General features: G+C 38.3%; 1 protein-coding gene across 12 annotated transcripts in view; it reads left to right on the forward strand.

Moving 5' to 3' along the window:
• LOC126235879 (broad-complex core protein isoforms 1/2/3/4/5-like) overlaps positions 1 to 20,465 on the forward strand; it is a 514,245-nt gene that overhangs the window by 166,215 nt on the left and 327,565 nt on the right. Inside the window, exon 6 of one of the 12 annotated variants that reach the window (XM_049944803.1) lies at positions 17,454 to 17,737. The exons of the other annotated variants lie outside the window; for them this stretch is intronic. Within the exon in view, the coding sequence (XP_049800760.1) occupies positions 17,454 to 17,665 (212 nt within the window). The 3' untranslated portion in view covers positions 17,666 to 17,737. Of the gene's footprint in view, positions 1 to 17,453; positions 17,738 to 20,465 lie in introns of those variants that run through there. 12 annotated transcript variants of the gene reach the window in all.

The raw sequence follows: 20,465 nt of genomic DNA on the forward strand, positions 1-20,465 counted from the left end.
ACTCATTCCTTATACATATTACCAATTATATCGTGACCCACAACAATTTTTCATTTGAAGGGAATGTGTACAAACAAATCCACAGCACAGCTAAGGGCACGCACATGGTGCCCTCCTATGCCAACAGGTTCACGCGCAGTCTACAGGAAACCTTCATAGTTTTCCGAAACTTCCAACCCATAATCTTTTTCAAGTTCATTGATGATATCTTCATGATCTGGACTCAGGGCCAGGGCATCCTGTCCACATTCCTTCACATCCTCAACACTTTTCCCCCATTCGTTTCACCTGGTCTTCCTTTACCAAACGTGCCACTTTCCTGATCATGGACCTCCACCTTGCTAAAAGCTCCATCCCACCTCTGTTCACATTAAATCCACTAACCTCCAACAGTACTTGCATTTCAACAGCTGCCATCCCTTTCACACTAAAAACTCCCTCCCATACAGCCTAGCCACCCATGGACGATGTATCCATAGTGACGAGAACTCCCTTTCCCAGTTCGCCGAAGGCCTTCATAGACAGGCAGTATCCCCCAAAACAAGTCCACAAATATATTTCCCACGCCATATTCTGACACACCCCTAATCTTCCCACAACCCCCAAGAACTAACCACAAAGCAGTGCCCCCGATCCTTCTCGTCGCCCTCAATATCACCCTGGAGTGGAACAGCTGAACCGTATCCTTCACCAGGGCTTTGATTACCCTTTTCCTGCTCTAAAATTAAGGACATCTTACCCAAGGTCCTTTGCACCCCTCCTAATGTGTTGCTCCATTGTCCACCCAACCTACACAACATCCCTGTGTCTCTCCCACTCTCATCCCCTTGCCACAGAGATCATATCCCTGTGCAAGACCAGCTCAGTTAATTCACCCAGGACCTCCTGCTCTAGTCTTTTCACAGACTTACCCTACCCCATCAGGGGCTGGATCACAAGTGAAAGCAGCAATGTCATATAGCATCTGTGCTGCAAACACTGCACAGCCTTTTGTGTTGGTATGACTACCATCCAGCTGTCCACCAGGATGAATGGCCACCACCAAACTGTTGTCAAGAACAAAGTTGACCACCTGACAGCACAACATACAGCTGAGCACAACATACTCAATTTCAGTGGCTACTTCACAGCCTGTGCCTTCTTGATCCTCCCCTCCCTCACCAACTTCTCTGAACTATGCAGATGGGAGTTATCCTCATAACACATCCTCTGATCGTGTAATCTCAGGTAACCCGCTGTCCCCACACTTTCCACCCAACAGTTACCCTTCCTCTATCCTATAACCCCTCCCAATTCATGTCCTCATGTCACCTTCAGTATGTGCCACTTCCTAATGGCTGCTACAACTATACCTGCCACCCCTCCCTCCCACGTTGCTAGCCAGCAATTCGGCCTCCTTCCGAGCCACTAGCCACTCACCCGCCAGAACCTGTCCTTGCCTTCTGCTTCCCACTTCCTTTGCCCACCCCATATGACACCATCTCCACCACAACCAGCCCACCTGCTGCAAAGAAGCATTGGCATTGTCAGTCCAGCTGGCACCGCATAGGCATGTGTATGCATTTTTATGAGAATGTTTATGTGCCTGTGTACTGTAGATCATCAAGGAATAACTTCCAAAGCTAGCAAGTTTTCATTCTTTTGTGTGTGCCTATCGAAAACTCAACACTTCTGCTTTTCTGTGAGTGGTCTCCTTTAATCCTAAAGTATTTACATTCTACAAGAACTTTGCTACAACATTGGTATTGTCATCAGTTGTTTATCTTTGAATCAAATTCTGCCTTAAGTTAACCCAACGTTCTCTTTCTTGTGCCCAGATTTATTTCTCCAAAGCTATAGCATCATAAGTGAGGGTTTTTTTTATTTTCTTTCAATCAGACAACAGAAAAATTGCTTTTTACTACCTGTATGACAGAAATTTCAGTTTCTAAGAAAAACTTGAGTGAAAGATGTCTAGATAAAAGTGAGAAAAACTATTGCTTAAGGTGGAACCCTATCCAAAACATAAATTTATTTTTAAGCAAAAAGAACACAACAGTAAGCTTCAACCTCAGGATGAATCATCAGTTGTTTTATTGCCCAAATACCAAAACTCATCCATGACTTTTGTTTTTGTTTCCTAATCTAAATCCCTCAGCATCACTTGTTTTAATTTGATTATACTCCATAACCCTTACTTTACTTTTGTTGATGTTCATCTTATAATCTCTTTTGAAGACATTATCTATTCCATTAAACTGTTCGTCCAAATCTTTTGCCGTTCTCAACAGAATTAGACTGTCATTGGTAAACCTTAATTTTTTTATTTCTTCTCCTTGAACTTTTAATTCAATTTCCAGATTTCTCCTTGGTTTCCTTTACTGCTTGCTCATTGTACAGACTGAATAACACTGGGGATAGGCTGCTTCCTGTCTCACTCCCTTCTCAACTACGGCTTCTCTTCATGTTCTTAGACTCTTATAACTGCTCTCTATTTCTGTACAAGTTGTAAATAATCTTTCATTCCCTGTATTTTATCCCTGCTATCTTCAGAATTTCAGAGTGTATAGCACCATCGACATTGTCAAAAGCTTTCTCTAAATCACAAATCCTGTAAATTTGAGTTTGCCTTTCTACAACCTATCTTCTAGAATAAGTGTTCCTATATTTCCCGAAATTCAAACTGATCTTGCTGAGATCAGCTTCTACCAGTTTTTCCTATCTTCTGTAAATAATTCATGTCAATATTTTGCAATCGTTATTTATTAAACTGATATTTCAGTACTAATCACACATACCACCACCTACCTTGTTTGGAAATGGAATTACTACATTCTTTCGGGAGTCTCAGGGTATTTCACTTGTCTCATATATTTTCTGTCATGGCTGACTCTCCCAAGGACCTCGGTAATTCTTGGGGATGTCATCTATTCCAGGGGCCTTGTTTCCAGTAAGCCTTTCAGTGTTCTGTCTAAATTCCTCTCACAGTATATATCTCCCTTCTCACTTTCACCTATATCCTCTTCTCCTTTTATATAATTGGCCTCAAGTTTGTATTCTTTACATAGACACTTTCCATCCTTTGCTTAATAATGGCTTGCCATCAGAACTGATAATATTCATACAGTTCCTTCTCTTTTCTCCAAGATCTTGTAGGCAGTGTTATGTTTCCCCTGGTTATGCATGCTTCTACAGCTTAGCATTTGTCGTCTTAGCTTTTCCTGCTAATGAGAATGTTTATGTGCCTGTGTACTGTAGATCATCAAGGAATAACTTCCAAAGCTAGCAAGTTTTCATTCTTTTGTGTGTGCCTATCGAAAACTCAACACTTCTGCTTTTCTGTGAGTGGTCTCCTTTAATCCTAAAGTATTTACATTCTACAAGAACTTTGCTACAACATTGGTATTGTCATCAGTTGTTTATCTTTGAATCAAATTCTGCCTTAAGTTAACCCAACGTTCTCTTTCTTGTGCCCAGATTTATTTCTCCAAAGCTATAGCATCATAAGTGAGGGTTTTTTTTATTTTCTTTCAATCAGACAACAGAAAAATTGCTTTTTACTACCTGTATGACAGAAATTTCAGTTTCTAAGAAAAACTTGAGTGAAAGATGTCTAGATAAAAGTGAGAAAAACTATTGCTTAAGGTGGAACCCTATCCAAAACATAAATTTATTTTTAAGCAAAAAGAACACAACAGTAAGCTTCAACCTCAGGATGAATCATCAGTTGTTTTATTGCCCAAATACCAAAACTCATCCATGACTTTTGTTTTTGTTTCCTAATCTAAATCCCTCAGCATCACTTGTTTTAATTTGATTATACTCCATAACCCTTACTTTACTTTTGTTGATGTTCATCTTATAATCTCTTTTGAAGACATTATCTATTCCATTAAACTGTTCGTCCAAATCTTTTGCCGTTCTCAACAGAATTAGACTGTCATTGGTAAACCTTAATTTTTTTATTTCTTCTCCTTGAACTTTTAATTCAATTTCCAGATTTCTCCTTGGTTTCCTTTACTGCTTGCTCATTGTACAGACTGAATAACACTGGGGATAGGCTGCTTCCTGTCTCACTCCCTTCTCAACTACGGCTTCTCTTCATGTTCTTAGACTCTTATAACTGCTCTCTATTTCTGTACAAGTTGTAAATAATCTTTCATTCCCTGTATTTTATCCCTGCTATCTTCAGAATTTCAGAGTGTATAGCACCATCGACATTGTCAAAAGCTTTCTCTAAATCACAAATCCTGTAAATTTGAGTTTGCCTTTCTACAACCTATCTTCTAGAATAAGTGTTCCTATATTTCCCGAAATTCAAACTGATCTTGCTGAGATCAGCTTCTACCAGTTTTTCCTATCTTCTGTAAATAATTCATGTCAATATTTTGCAATCGTTATTTATTAAACTGATATTTCAGTACTAATCACACATACCACCACCTACCTTGTTTGGAAATGGAATTACTACATTCTTTCGGGAGTCTCAGGGTATTTCACTTGTCTCATATATTTTCTGTCATGGCTGACTCTCCCAAGGACCTCGGTAATTCTTGGGGATGTCATCTATTCCAGGGGCCTTGTTTCCAGTAAGCCTTTCAGTGTTCTGTCTAAATTCCTCTCACAGTATATATCTCCCTTCTCACTTTCACCTATATCCTCTTCTCCTTTTATATAATTGGCCTCAAGTTTGTATTCTTTACATAGACACTTTCCATCCTTTGCTTAATAATGGCTTGCCATCAGAACTGATAATATTCATACAGTTCCTTCTCTTTTCTCCAAGATCTTGTAGGCAGTGTTATGTTTCCCCTGGTTATGCATGCTTCTACAGCTTAGCATTTGTCGTCTTAGCTTTTCCTGCTTAACCATTTCGGACTTTCTGTCAATCTCATTTTTGAAAGTCTGTATTTTCTCTCATCTGCTTTATTTGCTGCATTTTTGTATTTTCTCCTTTTGTCAGCAACTTACGTATCTCCTGTTTATCCAGGGAATTTGACTAGGCCTTGTCTATTTACCTATGTGATCCTCTGCTGTCATCCCTATTTCATATCTCACAGCTACCCATTTATTTTCTGTTGCATTCCTTTCCTCCATTTCAGTTCAGTGTTTTCTGATCCTCTCTCTGCAACTCTTAACAACCTCTGTTTCCTTCGATTTATCCAAGTCCTGAATTTTCTACATTTTTGCTAGTTTTTCAGTTTCAGTTTGCAGTTCATAACCAGTAAATTATGGTCCAAGACTATACCTTCCCAAGGAAATGTCGTACAGTTTAAAATCTGGTTTCAAAAAATCTGAAATTAGTTCTAGAATGTAACCAAGGTTACCTGCTGAGGATTGTAATCAGCATATTCATTGTATTGAGTACGACTAGAAAGCCCGCCTAGCTAGCCGCGCGGTCTAATGCACTGCTTCCTGAGCAGGAAGGGGTGCCGGTTCCTGGCACAAATTCGCCCGGTGGGTTAGTGTCGAGGTCCGGTGTGCTGGCCAGCCTGTGGATGGTTTTTAAGGCAGTTTTCCATCTATTGATTGGCGACTCCATGTTGTCTTGTGCACTACGACCAGATAACAGGTATACTTGAAAAAAGAGACAGCATTGGTCCTATATTTTTTACTATTGCAAAATCGATTTTCTGTCACTGAGTGACCATCTTCAGTGCTATATTGTATAACTTAAATTGGGATGCACTGTTGTCACTAAGCTTATGGCAATCACATAGACTGACTATTGTGATTGCCGTAAGCTTAGTGACAACAGTGCATCCCAATTTAAGTTGTACAATATAGCACTGAAGATGGTCACTCAGTGACAGAAAATCGATTTTGCAATAGTAAAAAATATACGACCAATGCTGTCTCTTTTTTCAAGTTTTCCATCTATCTCGGCATATGTGGGCTGGTTCCCCGTATTCTGCCTTAGTTAAACTATGTCAGCAATTGCTGCACCAACACTGTCTCCACATACACATACACCATAATTATTCTATTACGCAAATATTTGGGGCTGTTCTCATCTGGTTTGAAACGTTCCGGGGCGGGGGGATTGTGTTGTGTTGTGTTGTGAACCACTGAGTGCTATGGCGGGACGAAGCCTCTCCATCGTTTCTAGGTCCCCGGTTTAATATACATACACGTGAATAGAAATGTCAGATATCAATTGAAATTTGGTGTATTCAACTTAAATGCTATCATCAGTTATTTTATTAGTCACCAAGAAGCTTAACTTCAAATTATCTTTTGGTATAACAGCTTTTGAATGCATGTTTTTGGGTTATTAATATCTGTGTGGAAGGTACTTACTCTTTAAGAAGAGAAAGTATTTCTGAATTTATGCAGTATGTTGCCAAACTGTCCATATTTAATACATGATGTTCATCCTGAGAACTTTATTGTACTTAGAACTTTTATTTAATCAGTATAGAGGATTTAATACTATCCTGTTCTACTGCTAATGAGAGTGAAAGGATATGAATTTCGTGCCATTTAAGATTTAGTTTAATGTGGATACATAGTAAGGCACCTTTTATTTCACTAAAACTATTTTTTGTTTAGCTGGCTTAATACAAAGAATAAAAAATCATAGACTGGACTAGTTTCAGGTTACGATCACATGTGATATGTAGAGCAAAGGTATGGTTACCTAATTCTAGTGTATACAATAGCAAAGCAGTATGCTCCAACAATTTACTCTCTGTTCAGAATTACAGTTTAGGTTCTATAGTCTGACAAGGTATAAAAAATTATAAAAATCACAAAGATTCTCTTGTGTGAGATTAAAGCAGTTTAAATTGCACTTCTCAGCTGTGTCCTGTAGGGAAGAATAGCAAACACTGCCTAGAGATGCTTAGAAAAGTTGTTGTTATGCCTTTTAATTTCTTATCTTTTATAAAGTAAAGGGTTATGTGCTTCACCTTGCGTCTGTATTGTACCTAAAGATATTTCCTTTGTTTTCTGCCTCCACAATCCTCAATGGGAGCAAATTAGGAAACATTGTGAAAATAGTGTAACACATAAGCAGCGACCATTCCTTGCAGTCAAATGCTGTGGACCTTATTTCTGGACTGTTCTATTTTTTATTTTGTATTTTTGTGTTAACTGATACTAACATAATAGCAAATATATTACATTACACATGTATAGCAATGCTAGCTTAATACATGCAATTTATAAAAGCATTTTCAGCTTCCATTACATGAAACACTTAAGCATTCATCAGCTTTTTTTTAAGTAGTAATCGTTAGTGTAAGGAAAACAAAATATCAGTTCCATTCTTCGTGTCGGTGACATTACGCTTGTCAAATGCAGCCTACCTCCTTCACCATACTACTCACCATGATATGGGTAGTGCATAGTTGTCTCCATTATACTCTTTTCAGCTGAGCTGGAAAGAGGAGTAATTTTTGTATGCAGCTGAGCAGATTTCTGCATCCTGTATTGATATTCTGAATATGCAAACTTCAGAATATTGTCTGTTGGGACAGTTACTTTACCTGGTTACAGAGTATTGCAGTTTTTCGTATTCTTTATGGATGATATTAGTAGCTATTAGAAAAACTTTATTTTGTGTGATGTTGTCAGTGAAGGTTGACTGGAATTTCTCAAGAAAAATCTTTTTAAGAATGGGTTCACCTAACTGGGTCAATAAAAGAAGCTGGTAATTATTAGTCTGGAGAGGTTCCTTTACAGTATATTTCAAACTGATGATGTTTTGAATATGTGGCATCGTGGTCAGATAAAGAAAAAAATTATAAATTCAACTATGATGCAGATATGCATGATCCTTACCAGTCTTTTTACTGTTTCTCTGCTACCATACATGTGATATATTATGAAAAGGATAGTTGCTACTCACTATGTAGCAGAGATGCTGATTTGCAGATAGGCACAACAAAAAGACTGTCAGAAAATTGAGCTTTTAGCCAACAAGGCCCTCATCGCAGATAGAACACACAGATAAACACACAAACGCATCTCACTTTCAGATGACTGCAGTCTCTGGTTGCTGAGGCCACATGGCGAACAGCAGCACATGGTGGGAGACGCTACTGGATGGTGGGGCTAAGGAGGAGATTATGCAATTTACTGCACAGAACTGTATATACTATGTTTCCTCAAAATTTAGTTAAAGTCCATTTGCAGAGAACCACTTAATAATTTTATAAAATGACACTATTTACAGTTACCTGAGCTAATTCTTGATTATTGAGTGTGGTTATTATACATGTATCATCAGCAGAAGGAACTAGCTTTGCACCTTCATGAATGTAGAGTGGCGAGTCATTAATGTGTATTAAGAACAATAAGGGACCCAAGACTGTACTCTTTGGGACACTGTTCTTGATACCTCCTTGGTTATAGGACTTGGCTGATTTTTGCGGACTACCTGTGCTGTTCATTTTGACCTTCTACATTCTTCCAGTTAAATATTAATTAAACCATTTGTGCACTGACTCACTCATACCACAATACTTAAGCTTAACCAGAAGAATTTCATGATTCACACAGTCAACAGCCTCTGAAAGGTCACAAAAAATCCCATGGGATGATGTTCGGATATTCAAAGCATTTAATATTTGATCATTGAAAGCATATATAGCATTTTCTGTATTTAACAAGTCACCTGGTGGCAGTACATTGCTGCACTTAATTCTGTATGGGACTTGGAATGTTTCCTGCAATAATATGATGATTTATGCTTTTAGTGTTTTCCTAAATTGTTGATATGAATCTTATGTTAATATCTACAAATAGCATGTGGTCTTCATCTTGCTACATCAGTTCTGTTATAAACAGTGGCAATAATAATAGTTTTAGTACCAAATTTTTATTCTTCATCAGTGCAAATAATTTTCTGTTTTCCTTTCTTCCTCCTCTTTCTTTGAATGTGCTACAGATACACACAAACAGTTTGGATGGATTGTTAATTGTCTTTGAGTACAAACAGATTTGCTTACTTATTAAAAGAACAAAAAGAAATAGTGATTTCTAGTTGTAATTGATGACATGTCTAATGGATGACACTAATTCATGCTCGTCAACTTGCCCCGATGAGCAATCCAAAGCATAAGGTAGCCATTGTTTTATGAAGAATCAGTGTTATAGATCGTAGATTTATCATTTGTCTGTAGTCCCCAAAACCGTTATTTTTAACATTTGATGATGTAACCATAGTTTTGCAATAAGATAATTATCGTTCAGCAGTAGTGTCAACTAAAATTCAAGATGTTACCCAATCTTTGAATGTTTCAAATTCCCAATATGTATATTTGTGACTTGAACTCAGGCTGAACTGCAACATTCTGAATCTTGGAACACCCTACAAGGGGATATAGTGTGAGAGCAGCCTTCTGAAACTCATAACATGTTTGAAACAGTATCAACATTATTATTAACATGATACTCTGTCAGTTTTGTGGAATTTGCTCCCTCAGACATCCAGTATTTTGTAATGTTCTTTGCTAGTATAGTGTAATGAACAATAGTAATTGCAATGTCTAGGATGGTATCATCATCATCATCGTCATCATCATCATCATCAGTGTTCTGCCAAAAGGCAGGTTTTCACATGGTAGTTCTCCAGGCTGTCCGGTCTTCTGCCATCCTCTTCAGGTCTGCATAATTTCCTCTTCTCTTTATGTTGTCTATCGTCTTGTATCTCCTTCTTCCTCTCAGTCTTCACCCACAAATCAATCCTTCCAAAGCATCTGCTAGCAAGCACTCCCTTCTCAATGAATGTCCCAACCAGTTCTTTTTCCTTTCTCTTACAACCTTCAGCAGACATCTTCTCTCACCAACCCTTTCCAATACTCTTTCATTACTCACTCTTTCCATCCAGCTTATTCTCTCCATTCTCCTCCACATCCACATCTCAAATGCTTCTAACCTTTTTTCATCCTCGTCTCAGCGTCCATGTTTCTGCCCCATATAGTACCGCACTCCAGACAAAACATTTGCCAAGCCTTTTCCTTAGTTCTTTATCTAATTTGCCACATAAGAGTCTCCTCTTTCTGTTGAATGTGGTAGGATGGTCTAGAGCCAATCATATGCAGACCCCCGAAGCAGTAATAATACCAGGAAAGAGACTGCAGAACTGAGATGAACAAATTTTTTTTTAGCAACCAAGATATCCACTGCTATAGCTTATGGCATTTAAGACTGTGTGAAGGAAGTATCTCCCAGCTCTCATTCTTTAGCTTTATAGTATGCTCAGCTTCCACCCTCATCCTGATCCATTTTGAGCTTGTGTTCAATCTGTAATGACCTCGCAATCAATGGGATGTTAAAACCCAGTCCTCATTCTATGTTGAATTGGACAGGGATGTACAAAGAAATCATCTTTTGTTCTTTTCAAAATCTGAATGTCAGAATAAGAATTTGAACCCACTTCTCCTCAATAGGAGTAAGCACTTTAACCATTGTACAACCTGACTTCACTTTTTTTTTTTTTTTTTTTGGGGGGGGGGGGGGTCAGCCATGCAAATGTAACTGATAGCATGAGAAGCAATATGATTTCCATTTTTAAAGACAGACACTATTTTGATTGACATTGATATTGATGTGTAAGGAATTTGCTGTATGGATTTAGGGTGAGCTATAACTATAACATGTCTTCCTTAAAATTTGATGACTTGACTTGGCTCGACCAGCTTGTTTTCAAGGACCTGTGTCATCTGCCTTGACACTGATTGCTGTATGTGTATCTTCTTTGTGTTTCTATTCACAATGAAACAATGTCATTAAACTTTTTTTTCCACAGTTACCCACATTTTTCACATAAGATGTTTTATGTATCTATAAACCATCATTTCTGTATTGTACACTCATGCCTCAGTAGTCTGCCACACAAAAAGTTTAATCATACTGGTTTGGGGACAGTCCTGCATTGAAGAGTTCCTGCAGCCAAGCAGAACAGCCAAAGCTGCACAGCTCTGTCCTTTCCAACCCCCATAAAACTACCTTTTTGGAGATTTTTCTACTTGAATTCAGCAGATTTTATAATTTTGTTAGTAGGTTTATCAAGAATGAAGAATTTTTGCAAAAATATAACGTGAATGAACGACATTAATGAAAGATATTGTAAACAATAATTTTTTACCACATAGCATATTTGCCTCGGCACCTGCTGTTTGTTCTTTAAGATCGTACATTACCATAGTAAAGTAGCAGTAAGAGCTCAGTTGTTTAACACTGAGTGAACTGTGCAGGTGCAGGGCTGCCACAAATTCTGGAAATCAGGGAATTTCAAACGTCTCAGGGAAATTTATATATATATATATTTAAAAAAAACTGAAAATTTTCCATTTGCCTCAGCAGGTGAAATGGTTTGTTAACTTAGGTGTCATGCGTCGTCATTGGCTGGACGCAGCTGATTATGTGCACTGCTTCCCTAATCCCTCATTCCTACTGCTTCTCCCCTTCCTACCACTCCCCTCAGTTTGCAGTCAGGGCTGCCACCACTTCTTGCCGTTTGCCTAGCAACTTCCGACGAGAAGCAGGGAGGCGTGAAGAGTAGTTTGTTTGGATCTGATTCTCAAAGACTGTACGCACAGCGGCCAGAGATGGCGGTCGTGTGTGTATGAGTTGTGCCTGACTGATAATGTGAAAGTAGTGTTCTCTTATTTTCTGGCAAAGGCTGTGACTGAAAATTTAGTTGTGAGAGTGTGATTGTCTTTTCTATGTGCCTGTCTGGGGCTCAGCAATCATCTTCGCGGAGAGTTGCTACCTACTCTCATCAATATTGATTCTCAGAATATTTGCACAAGTTATCTGTTGCATAGATTGATCACTGCATTCTCATTTCATCAACATGCTGTCTCTGACTCATGATTTAGCTGGCCACACGAGGGGACTTCCATGATGGGCCAAAACCGCAGGTCATTTCTGTGGGTATCTCTAATGGATCGGGCCTGCCAATCTGAAGCCTATCATTTCCCACTAATGTGTAGGCCCTGCCTGTCGTATCTAATCTTACCGAACTGCTCATGGCATTTTATTTATTCTAGCACATTTTGGCAACACAGCACCCAGTCCATGAGCAGAGAAAATCTCCAACCCAGCCAGAAATCAAACCCGGACCCGCTGCATGGTAGGAAAGGACACACAATACCACTAAAATAATAAACATAACACAGTGAGTGATAACTGCCAATAACGGTTAGTAGAACCAAAATTTTATTGGTGAGCACCTAAAGTTAAAGTGTTGGTTTACACAACTCTTTCCCGCCTTATACAGTTCTTCCAAGAGACCTACTTTTCTCTGAGGTCATTTCTGAAATCAGTGAAGGTATTTTAAATCTGTCTTGTGATTCCAAGGAAATGCACATTTTTGTCACCAAATGTATTTCGTTTTATTGAAATAAAATAACATCAGTGGTCTTAATGAAACACACATACAGTTTGGCTTGCTTTCTCCATATAAATACAGTTTTTTACAAAAGATGTTAGTACTTAAGAATTTTGCTCACCCATTTATAAATACAGAAGTCCCTACTTTTTTTGTCAACTTATGTGTTTAGTCATCCTTGCAAAATTTGTTAGGGGAAAATGCTAAAACACATCTGGAAATCAGGAAAATATCACTTGGGGAAACTTGTGGTGACCCTGAGGTGGTAGCTATGTGAACCAAGCACACTATTGCCACATAAACCTTATTAGTGATAGACATTTGTTCAGTAGCAGTCATTTCTTTGTAATGTTACTTGGACAGAATGATACTCTGACAACAGCATGCGTTTACAGTTGCCGGCTGATTGAAAGGCTTCTTCTAGGAGGTGGAAGATAGTAACACAAGGGCAAAGAGAATTAACACACATCTACTGATTACTTCTTAAACAGTCTTTCTATCCTGTGTTTCGTGCCCCCTCTTTGTCTGACCTGTTTGGTATCACCAGCACCACATAAAATAGCCACTACTTTGGGAGGGAGAGAGTTTTGTTGTATTTCACCTATGATATCCCATTATTACAGTAACTCATTTATAGTCCTCATTTAATTATTTGTGTGAGAATTACAACTGCAGCTCTTCCAGTAGAAGACCAACAGGCACAGAAATGTTGCTGTCAAGACTGAACTGTGCTACAGTAGCATGAGTGAGTGATATAAGAAGTATTTCAGAACTCTGTGGGTGGAAGATGGCTGTTGAACACATATTTGAGTTCTTTCATATGTTTAGCAAAAGTGTTTGGATGTAGCTGCCTTACTGTTCTTCTCTTGCCTTTTCTTTCGTATTTTCTGGGCCTAAGGCCATTCATTGTTGCTAGGAGTCAGAATTAAGTTTTATCAATAATTGTTCCCATTTTGTGAACATCAACCAGAGCAACTTGTAAATCTTATTTACTTTAACATTTTTCTCACATTGTAGCTGCTTACATTAATGACTTTCTCTTGGTACTCGAAACTTGTCTGTGGTGTTGTCTTTAATACTCATCTACTTTAGTAGTATACCCCTTGCAAACACATTATTACCTACCAACTGTGTTGCCTGTACTTTCTTTACAATCTGTTAAAGTAAGAATTGAAGTGGTAGTCACTTTCTGTCTGTTGGTTTTAATATGTTCCCCATGTTGTGGGTGGACCTGTGTGTGAACTGTGGCCTGTTGGTTTTCAGTAGAAACTATTTTCTTTTACTCCAGTAAACTTTGTTAATGGGAAGCTGTACTGTAATTGAAACATGATTGATTGATTGATTGATTGATTTCTTTATTAATCCATGTAACAATTTACATTGTGTGGATTTCGTCAGCAAAATCATATACAATACAATATACCTACAATTATACACATAAAATTTGTATTTACACACATTTTTGAGGTATCTTAAATTAGTTTTATATCCTTGTGTAATTTGTAATTTTCTTATAGTACTGTACAATTTTTGATTTCCTCATGTATTACAATGCAGGATACTTTAATTACACTACATGTTTTAATTCAGATAGTCCATTACTGCGTAGTAACTTTTATTTAATAAAAAGAATTTTAGTTTTGTTTTGAACTGTCCGATTGTGTCAATATCTTTTATTTTTTGGGGTAATTTATTATATAATTTAACAGCATTGTACAACAAGCTCTGCTGAGTTTTAACTTTATTTTTCCTCTCTAGATGCAGATTGTATTGGTTTCTAGTTTCATAGCTGTGTACTAAAGAATTTTTCATATAGCAGTCAATATTTTTTTTTACATACATAACACTTTGAAAAATGTATTCACAAGAGACAGTTAGGATTTCCAGCTTTTGGAAATGTTCAAGGCAGTGAGCCCTACTGCCACTCTTGGTTATTATACGAATTGCTCTTTTCTGTAATTTGAAAACTGTTTGAATATTTTTACTGTTGACTCCCCAAAATATTATTCCATAGGTAATAACAGAGTGGATATAAGAAAAATATACAGATCTGATGACATTGACCTATAGATTGACAGAAGGTCAGGAGGGAGGGGGTGTGGTGGAGGGGGGACAGATAGCTGAAGAAACTTAATAATAATGACAAGAGAAAAAGAAACTCTATGTTTATGAGTTACAAAATATGGAAAAAGAGTAACAGGTAAGTAAGAATTTCATTACTGCAAGATGAGTTGTAGATAATACAGAAAATTATTTTGGGCACCTTTCTGGATTTGAACAAACATTATGGGTAGAGACAACATGAGTAACAACATAATGGATAAAATAGATTTTTGGAAGAAGAGAGTGCCCAATGAACAGATTCCCATAAAGTAGGTAAAGTTGTCACCAGCTTGAAGGTTGATTAAGTGCCACAGTGCTCTACTAGGCATGCTGGTACTAGAGATAGCATGCCCTCACCTTTCTCTGGCTTTTGAACGGACTTACCCAGTCACATAAAGGAGCACTTACGATGTAATGAGGATTATGAACTATGGTGCAACACCCCTCCCCACCTTCCCCTACACACACACACACACACACACACACACACACACACACACACACATATATATATATATATATATATAATAGAGGGAAACATTTCACGTAGGAAAAATATATGTAAAAACAAAGATGATGTGACTTACCAAATGAAAGTGCTGGCAGGTCGACAGACACACAAACATACACACAAAATTCAAGCTTTCGCAACAAACTGTTGCCTCATCAGGAAAGAGGGAAAGACGAAAGGATGTGGGTTTTAAGGGAGAGGGTAAGGAGTCATTCCAATCCCGGGAGCGGAAAGACTTACCTTAGGGGGAAAAAAGGACGGGTATACACTCGCGCGCACACACACACATATCCATCCACACATATACAGACACAAGCAGACATATTTGGTCTTTAAATATGTCTGCTTGTGTCTGTATATGTGTGGATGGATATGTGTGTGTGTGCGAGTGTATACCCGTCCTTTTTTCCCCCTAAGGTAAGTCTTTCCGCTCCCGGGATTGGAATGACTCCTTACCCTCTCCCTTAAAACCCACATCCTTTCGTCTTTCCCTCTCCTTCCCTCTTTCCTGATGAGGCAACAGTTTGTTGCGAAAGCTTGAATTTTGTGTGTATGTTTGTGTTTGTTTGTGTGTCTGTCGACCTGCCAGCACTTTCGTTTGGTAAGTCACATCATCTTTGTTTATATATATACAGGGTGGTCGGAAAATGTCTGAAACGCACATAGGGGTGTTGCAGGGCAGGTTGCACCGTGACATAAATGTTAAGAAAAAATTCAATACGTTGCACCGTTTCCGAGTTATTAAGCACTGAATGTAGCCAATTGGAGCGTCGCGCGCTCACATTCAAGCGACCTGTCAGGGGCGGTGTTACCTAACGGGTGCTTTGTTTGGTTAGCAGAAACTTGAATTCGCGCACGCAACGACCTTATTGGCTAACTTCAATGCTAAATAACTCTGAAAGGGTGCAATGTATTGCATTTTTTTCTTAACATTTATGTCTCAGTACAATCTGCCCTACAACATCACGACAAGCGTTTCAGACATTTTCTGACCATCCTGTGTGTGTGTCTATATAAAAAATTGCTTGTGGTATGGTGCAGCAGTAAACCACACATTCAGGATCTGAATCCAGCTTCCATAATATGTTCCAGATTTTCATGGTTACCCTGCCTGTAACCTTTGCCCTGATTTCAGCTGTTGGCATCCATTTGTCAGAGCTAGTTGAACAACGTTGTGATATTCTCGGAGTGTAGTTCTTCAGGAAGGCCACATGCCTACTCTTATTGGCAGTGTTGTCCTGAGGCTGTCTCGTCACCACATGTTCTGTTGTCATTGCACTACCGTCAGCTATCTGATCGAGTTGTCAGTTTGATGCTCCCATGTTCCTTGTACCGTGTTTCTCATAGTCTAATAGATGGTAATAAATTGTGCATGCTTTTCTGTGGGTATGCTGTGTTTTGTCCCAATAGTCATCACATACACCCTTCTTTGTTTGTAGGAATAGCTTTTTTCTGTACTAAAAATAACGTTGTATAATAATGAAACTTTAATCAGCATATCCCATAAATACTGCAGTATCAGTTTGATAGCATTGGAGCTAGGTGTTTGAATCATAGCATTGGGACTGGGTTTTTGAATTCTGGTTCTTGTATTGAATTGTTATTTTCTTTTTGTGTATTCTGTGTACCTCGTAATTCTTAGTCAATTCAGTACTTGTTTCTGCACCAAATCATTTTCCTTTGTCGGTAACTTCCATCAGCGGAACTTCAACCTTTGAAAACTTGAAATTTGATCTGTCTGACTTTTTTTTACCTTATTGTAATGGTTACTGCTGTAGCAGTTTTTATTTAATTATTGCTTCTTTATCTGTAATGGGTTTGTAGGTGCAGCTTTCAACTTCATATTCAGAGCTTAATTTCAACAAAACTGAGAACAGTCTTTTATATTGATCATTTGTAAGAAACAAAAATGAAAAAAGGCATCCTCTAACTGATTGTTGAGTGGCACACAGATACTTTACAGCACAGAAAATTTCTCTGGCTTTCAAGGTACCACTCTTTTATGCAACTATTATTCCCACCATAAAATAAACAGTGAAGGCTATAATCTTTATTAAGATAATAGGCATCTCTCTACTAGTTACCAATCGGGGATGTGGCTGGGGCCTATGAAAACATGAAATATTAAAAGACAATAGATCTCATAGTTTTTGGAAATGCCATTTCCTTCTGTGGATGGTGGAGCTGAAAAGCTGTTGAACAACCCAGGCTAAGACTGGCAAGGCAGATAGGACAAAGTGTAGGAATAGGGTAGGTTCACTGTTTTTACTGTTTCATGTCTTTTGCCATTTCATATTTTTGTTGCCTTTGTTCCAGTTATTCCAGCTTTGTCAGGTGGTAAGTAGGTGCTTCCTTTGTGTCTGTAACATGTAGTTTATAAACATCATTCAAAGAACACATTTTGTGTTAATTGCATTGCGATGACACACGGAAGTCTTTGACCTGTACTGCTTCTGTGGTCTCGTGAAGTCTGGAGATGGTCTCGAAACTGTTCTTTTCTTTCTCTCTGTTTCTCAGACCAGACCACGTGGGAGACATCCCTGTCAGGGGTCAGGGCACTTCAGCCACATCACCGCTGCCACGAATGTGGGAAACTGTTCGTGCACGAAAATTCACTGCGTCAGCACAGGTTATGGCACCAGGGAAGAACCGTGTGTCCAGTGTGCATGCGTGTTTTCAATCGCATGTATGCTATGAGGTGTCACATGGCAAGAGTGCACCTGGCATGAAAGCAGTATACTGCTGTAATTTCTCACTTTGTGACCTTGAAAAACAGAAATATGAAGCTACATTTTAATCCATATTTATTTTTTTAAAGAGAGTGTGGAAGCTTTAGCTACAAGCCAGCTGTTGACTGGAATTTTATGGCACATTTCACAGAATCCCTTGTTCTTGTGGTAGTAAAACATAATCACAATCATGTTTTTGCAATTCCCACGAAGGAATTAGAACATATATCTATATGTAGTAAGATCTATATGGTTTGAAAATGACCTTTTCGTTTGACTGCCTTTAATAATTCAATCAGTAGAATACTGGATTATTTAAACAAAGCATTTATTTTTCTGGCTTAATGAAAACATCTTTGCATACAAGATGGGACAAAATGTGGTTCACAATTTCAAAAGTATCCATCTATTAGGTAATACATTGCAACAAAATTGATAAGAAGAAAGGAAGATTAAGGTTTAATGTCATGTCAACAATGAAAACATTATAGAGACAGAGCATAATGTCAGATTAGAGACTTCCCGGAAAGGAATCTTCTCGGCATTGGGTTAAAACGGTTTACAAAAATCAGGTAAAATCCATATCTGGATGACTATATGGATAGTTTAGCAAATGCCCTCCCAAATACAAGCCTGGCATCTTAACCAGTGCACCATAGTAAAATTTATGTTAGTGTAAAGGAAATGCAAAAGAGTTTTTGAGCGCATTACAGTTATTCAGTTTTCACATGTCACACAGAACACACAAAGCTTATGATGAAACCCATTCCAATCCAGTGCACAACAAAATTTAAATTAAACGTGCTTGAAACAATGGATACTGTTTCCAGAATGAGATTTTCACTCTGCAGCGGAGTGTGCGCTGATATGAAACTTCCTGGCAGATTAAAACTGTGTGCCCGACCGAGACTCGAACTCGGGACCTTTGCCTTTCGCGGGCAAGTGGTAGAGCACTTGCCCGCGAAAGGCAAAGGCCCCCGAGTTCGAGTCTCGGTCGGGCACACAGTTTTAATCTGCCAGGAAGTTTCAATGGATACTGTGCTTACATTATGCTTATATTAGTATTTGTCACCTTCTCACTTCCCCTTTTTAGCAGTTCCCATTTTCTTGCAATGTGGTACCCTTTGCAGTAAGTTACTTTTCGAAATTGGTAACATTATTTTCACTCAGCTTTTACTTGAATCTATGAAAAAAACGCAATGCCTGCTTGTCGAATCATGATTTAGTTTTTTGTAATGAAATTTGAAAGTTCTTACTTAGTTGCAATTGTTCCTGTCACAGCCATTCATAGTTATGTTTAGCAAGTATACGCAAATACCAAATCCATTTTTTGTCAGTAGCTTGTTTTTCAATATTTTGAGAAGTCTGCCTTCTACAGTGTGCCTCTATGATACTGTGCCAGATTTTTGCACATTCAGAAAGTGGAGAAAAGTATCAGTTAACATAAGGTACCAATTCTGGGAAAACCTGTCAGTTAAAAGTGATGAACAAAAATTGTTTTGACAGTACTGTTAAGCTGTTGAGGTGCCATATTAAGGTCATGCCCAGGCCAACACAACTTGGAATCAGTGTTTTCCTCTTTTAATGATCTTTCTGCCAACTTTTTGTGGAATTTTCATTATATTTTTTATATGTACTATATTTGAGGGTCTACATCTACATCTGTATGTTGCAAACCACCGTGAGATGCATGGCAGAGGCTACATCTCAATGTACCAGTTATTAAGGTTTCTTCCCATTCCATTCGTGTATGGAGCATGGGAAGAATGAGTGTTTCAATCATCTGTGCATGCAGTAATTATTCTCATCTTATCCTCACGATCCCTAAGTGAGTGATACATAGGGAACTGTAGTATAATCCTAGAGTCATCATTTAAAGCCAGTTCTTGAAACTTCGTTAATAGACTTTCTCTGGATGGTTTACGTCTATCTTCAAGATTCTGCCATTTCAGTTCCTCCAGTATCTGTGTGACACGCTCCGATGAATTAAACAAACATGTGACCATTCATGCTGCCCTTTTCTGTATACTTTCAATATCCCCTGCTAATCCTGTTTGGTATGGGTCCCTCATACTTCAGCAGTATTCTAGAACCGGTCACATGAGTGATTTGTAAGCTATCTCCTTTGTAGAGTGAGTTCACTTCCTGACTATTCTACCAATAAACTGAACTCTACCACCTGCCTCACTAATGACTGAACGTAAGTGATCATTACATTTCGTATCCCTACAAAGTGGTACACCCAGCTATTTGTATGAATTGGCCAGTCCCAACAGTGACTCATTGATAATATAGTCGTAGGTTACTACATTTTCTCATTTTGTGAAGTGCGCAATTTTACATTTCTGAACATGTGAAACAAGTTGCCAATCTTTGCACTACTTTGAAATCTTATCAAGATCAGACTGAATATTTATGTAGCGTCTTTCAGTTGTACTTCATTACAGGTAACTGTGTCATCTGAAAAAAACCTGATACCTGATGTTACTATTAATATTGTCTGCAAGATCATTAATATACAACATGAACAGCTGGGGTCCCAACACATTTTCCAGGGGCACACTTGAAGTTACTTCTACATTTGACAGTGACTCTCCATCCAAGATAACGTGGTGCATCCTTCCTACCAAAAGGCCCTCAGTCCAGGCACAAATTTCACTTGATACCCCTTATGATCACACTTTTGACAATAAGCGTAGTTGTACTGAGTCAAATGCGTTTCGTAAATCAAGAAATACTGCATCTACCTGATTGCTTTGATCCAAAGCTTTGTCATGTGAGAAAAGTATGAGTTGGATTT

This window comes from Schistocerca nitens, chromosome 2 (assembly GCF_023898315.1).
Source record: "Schistocerca nitens isolate TAMUIC-IGC-003100 chromosome 2, iqSchNite1.1, whole genome shotgun sequence".
NCBI lineage: Eukaryota > Metazoa > Arthropoda > Insecta > Orthoptera > Acrididae > Schistocerca > Schistocerca nitens.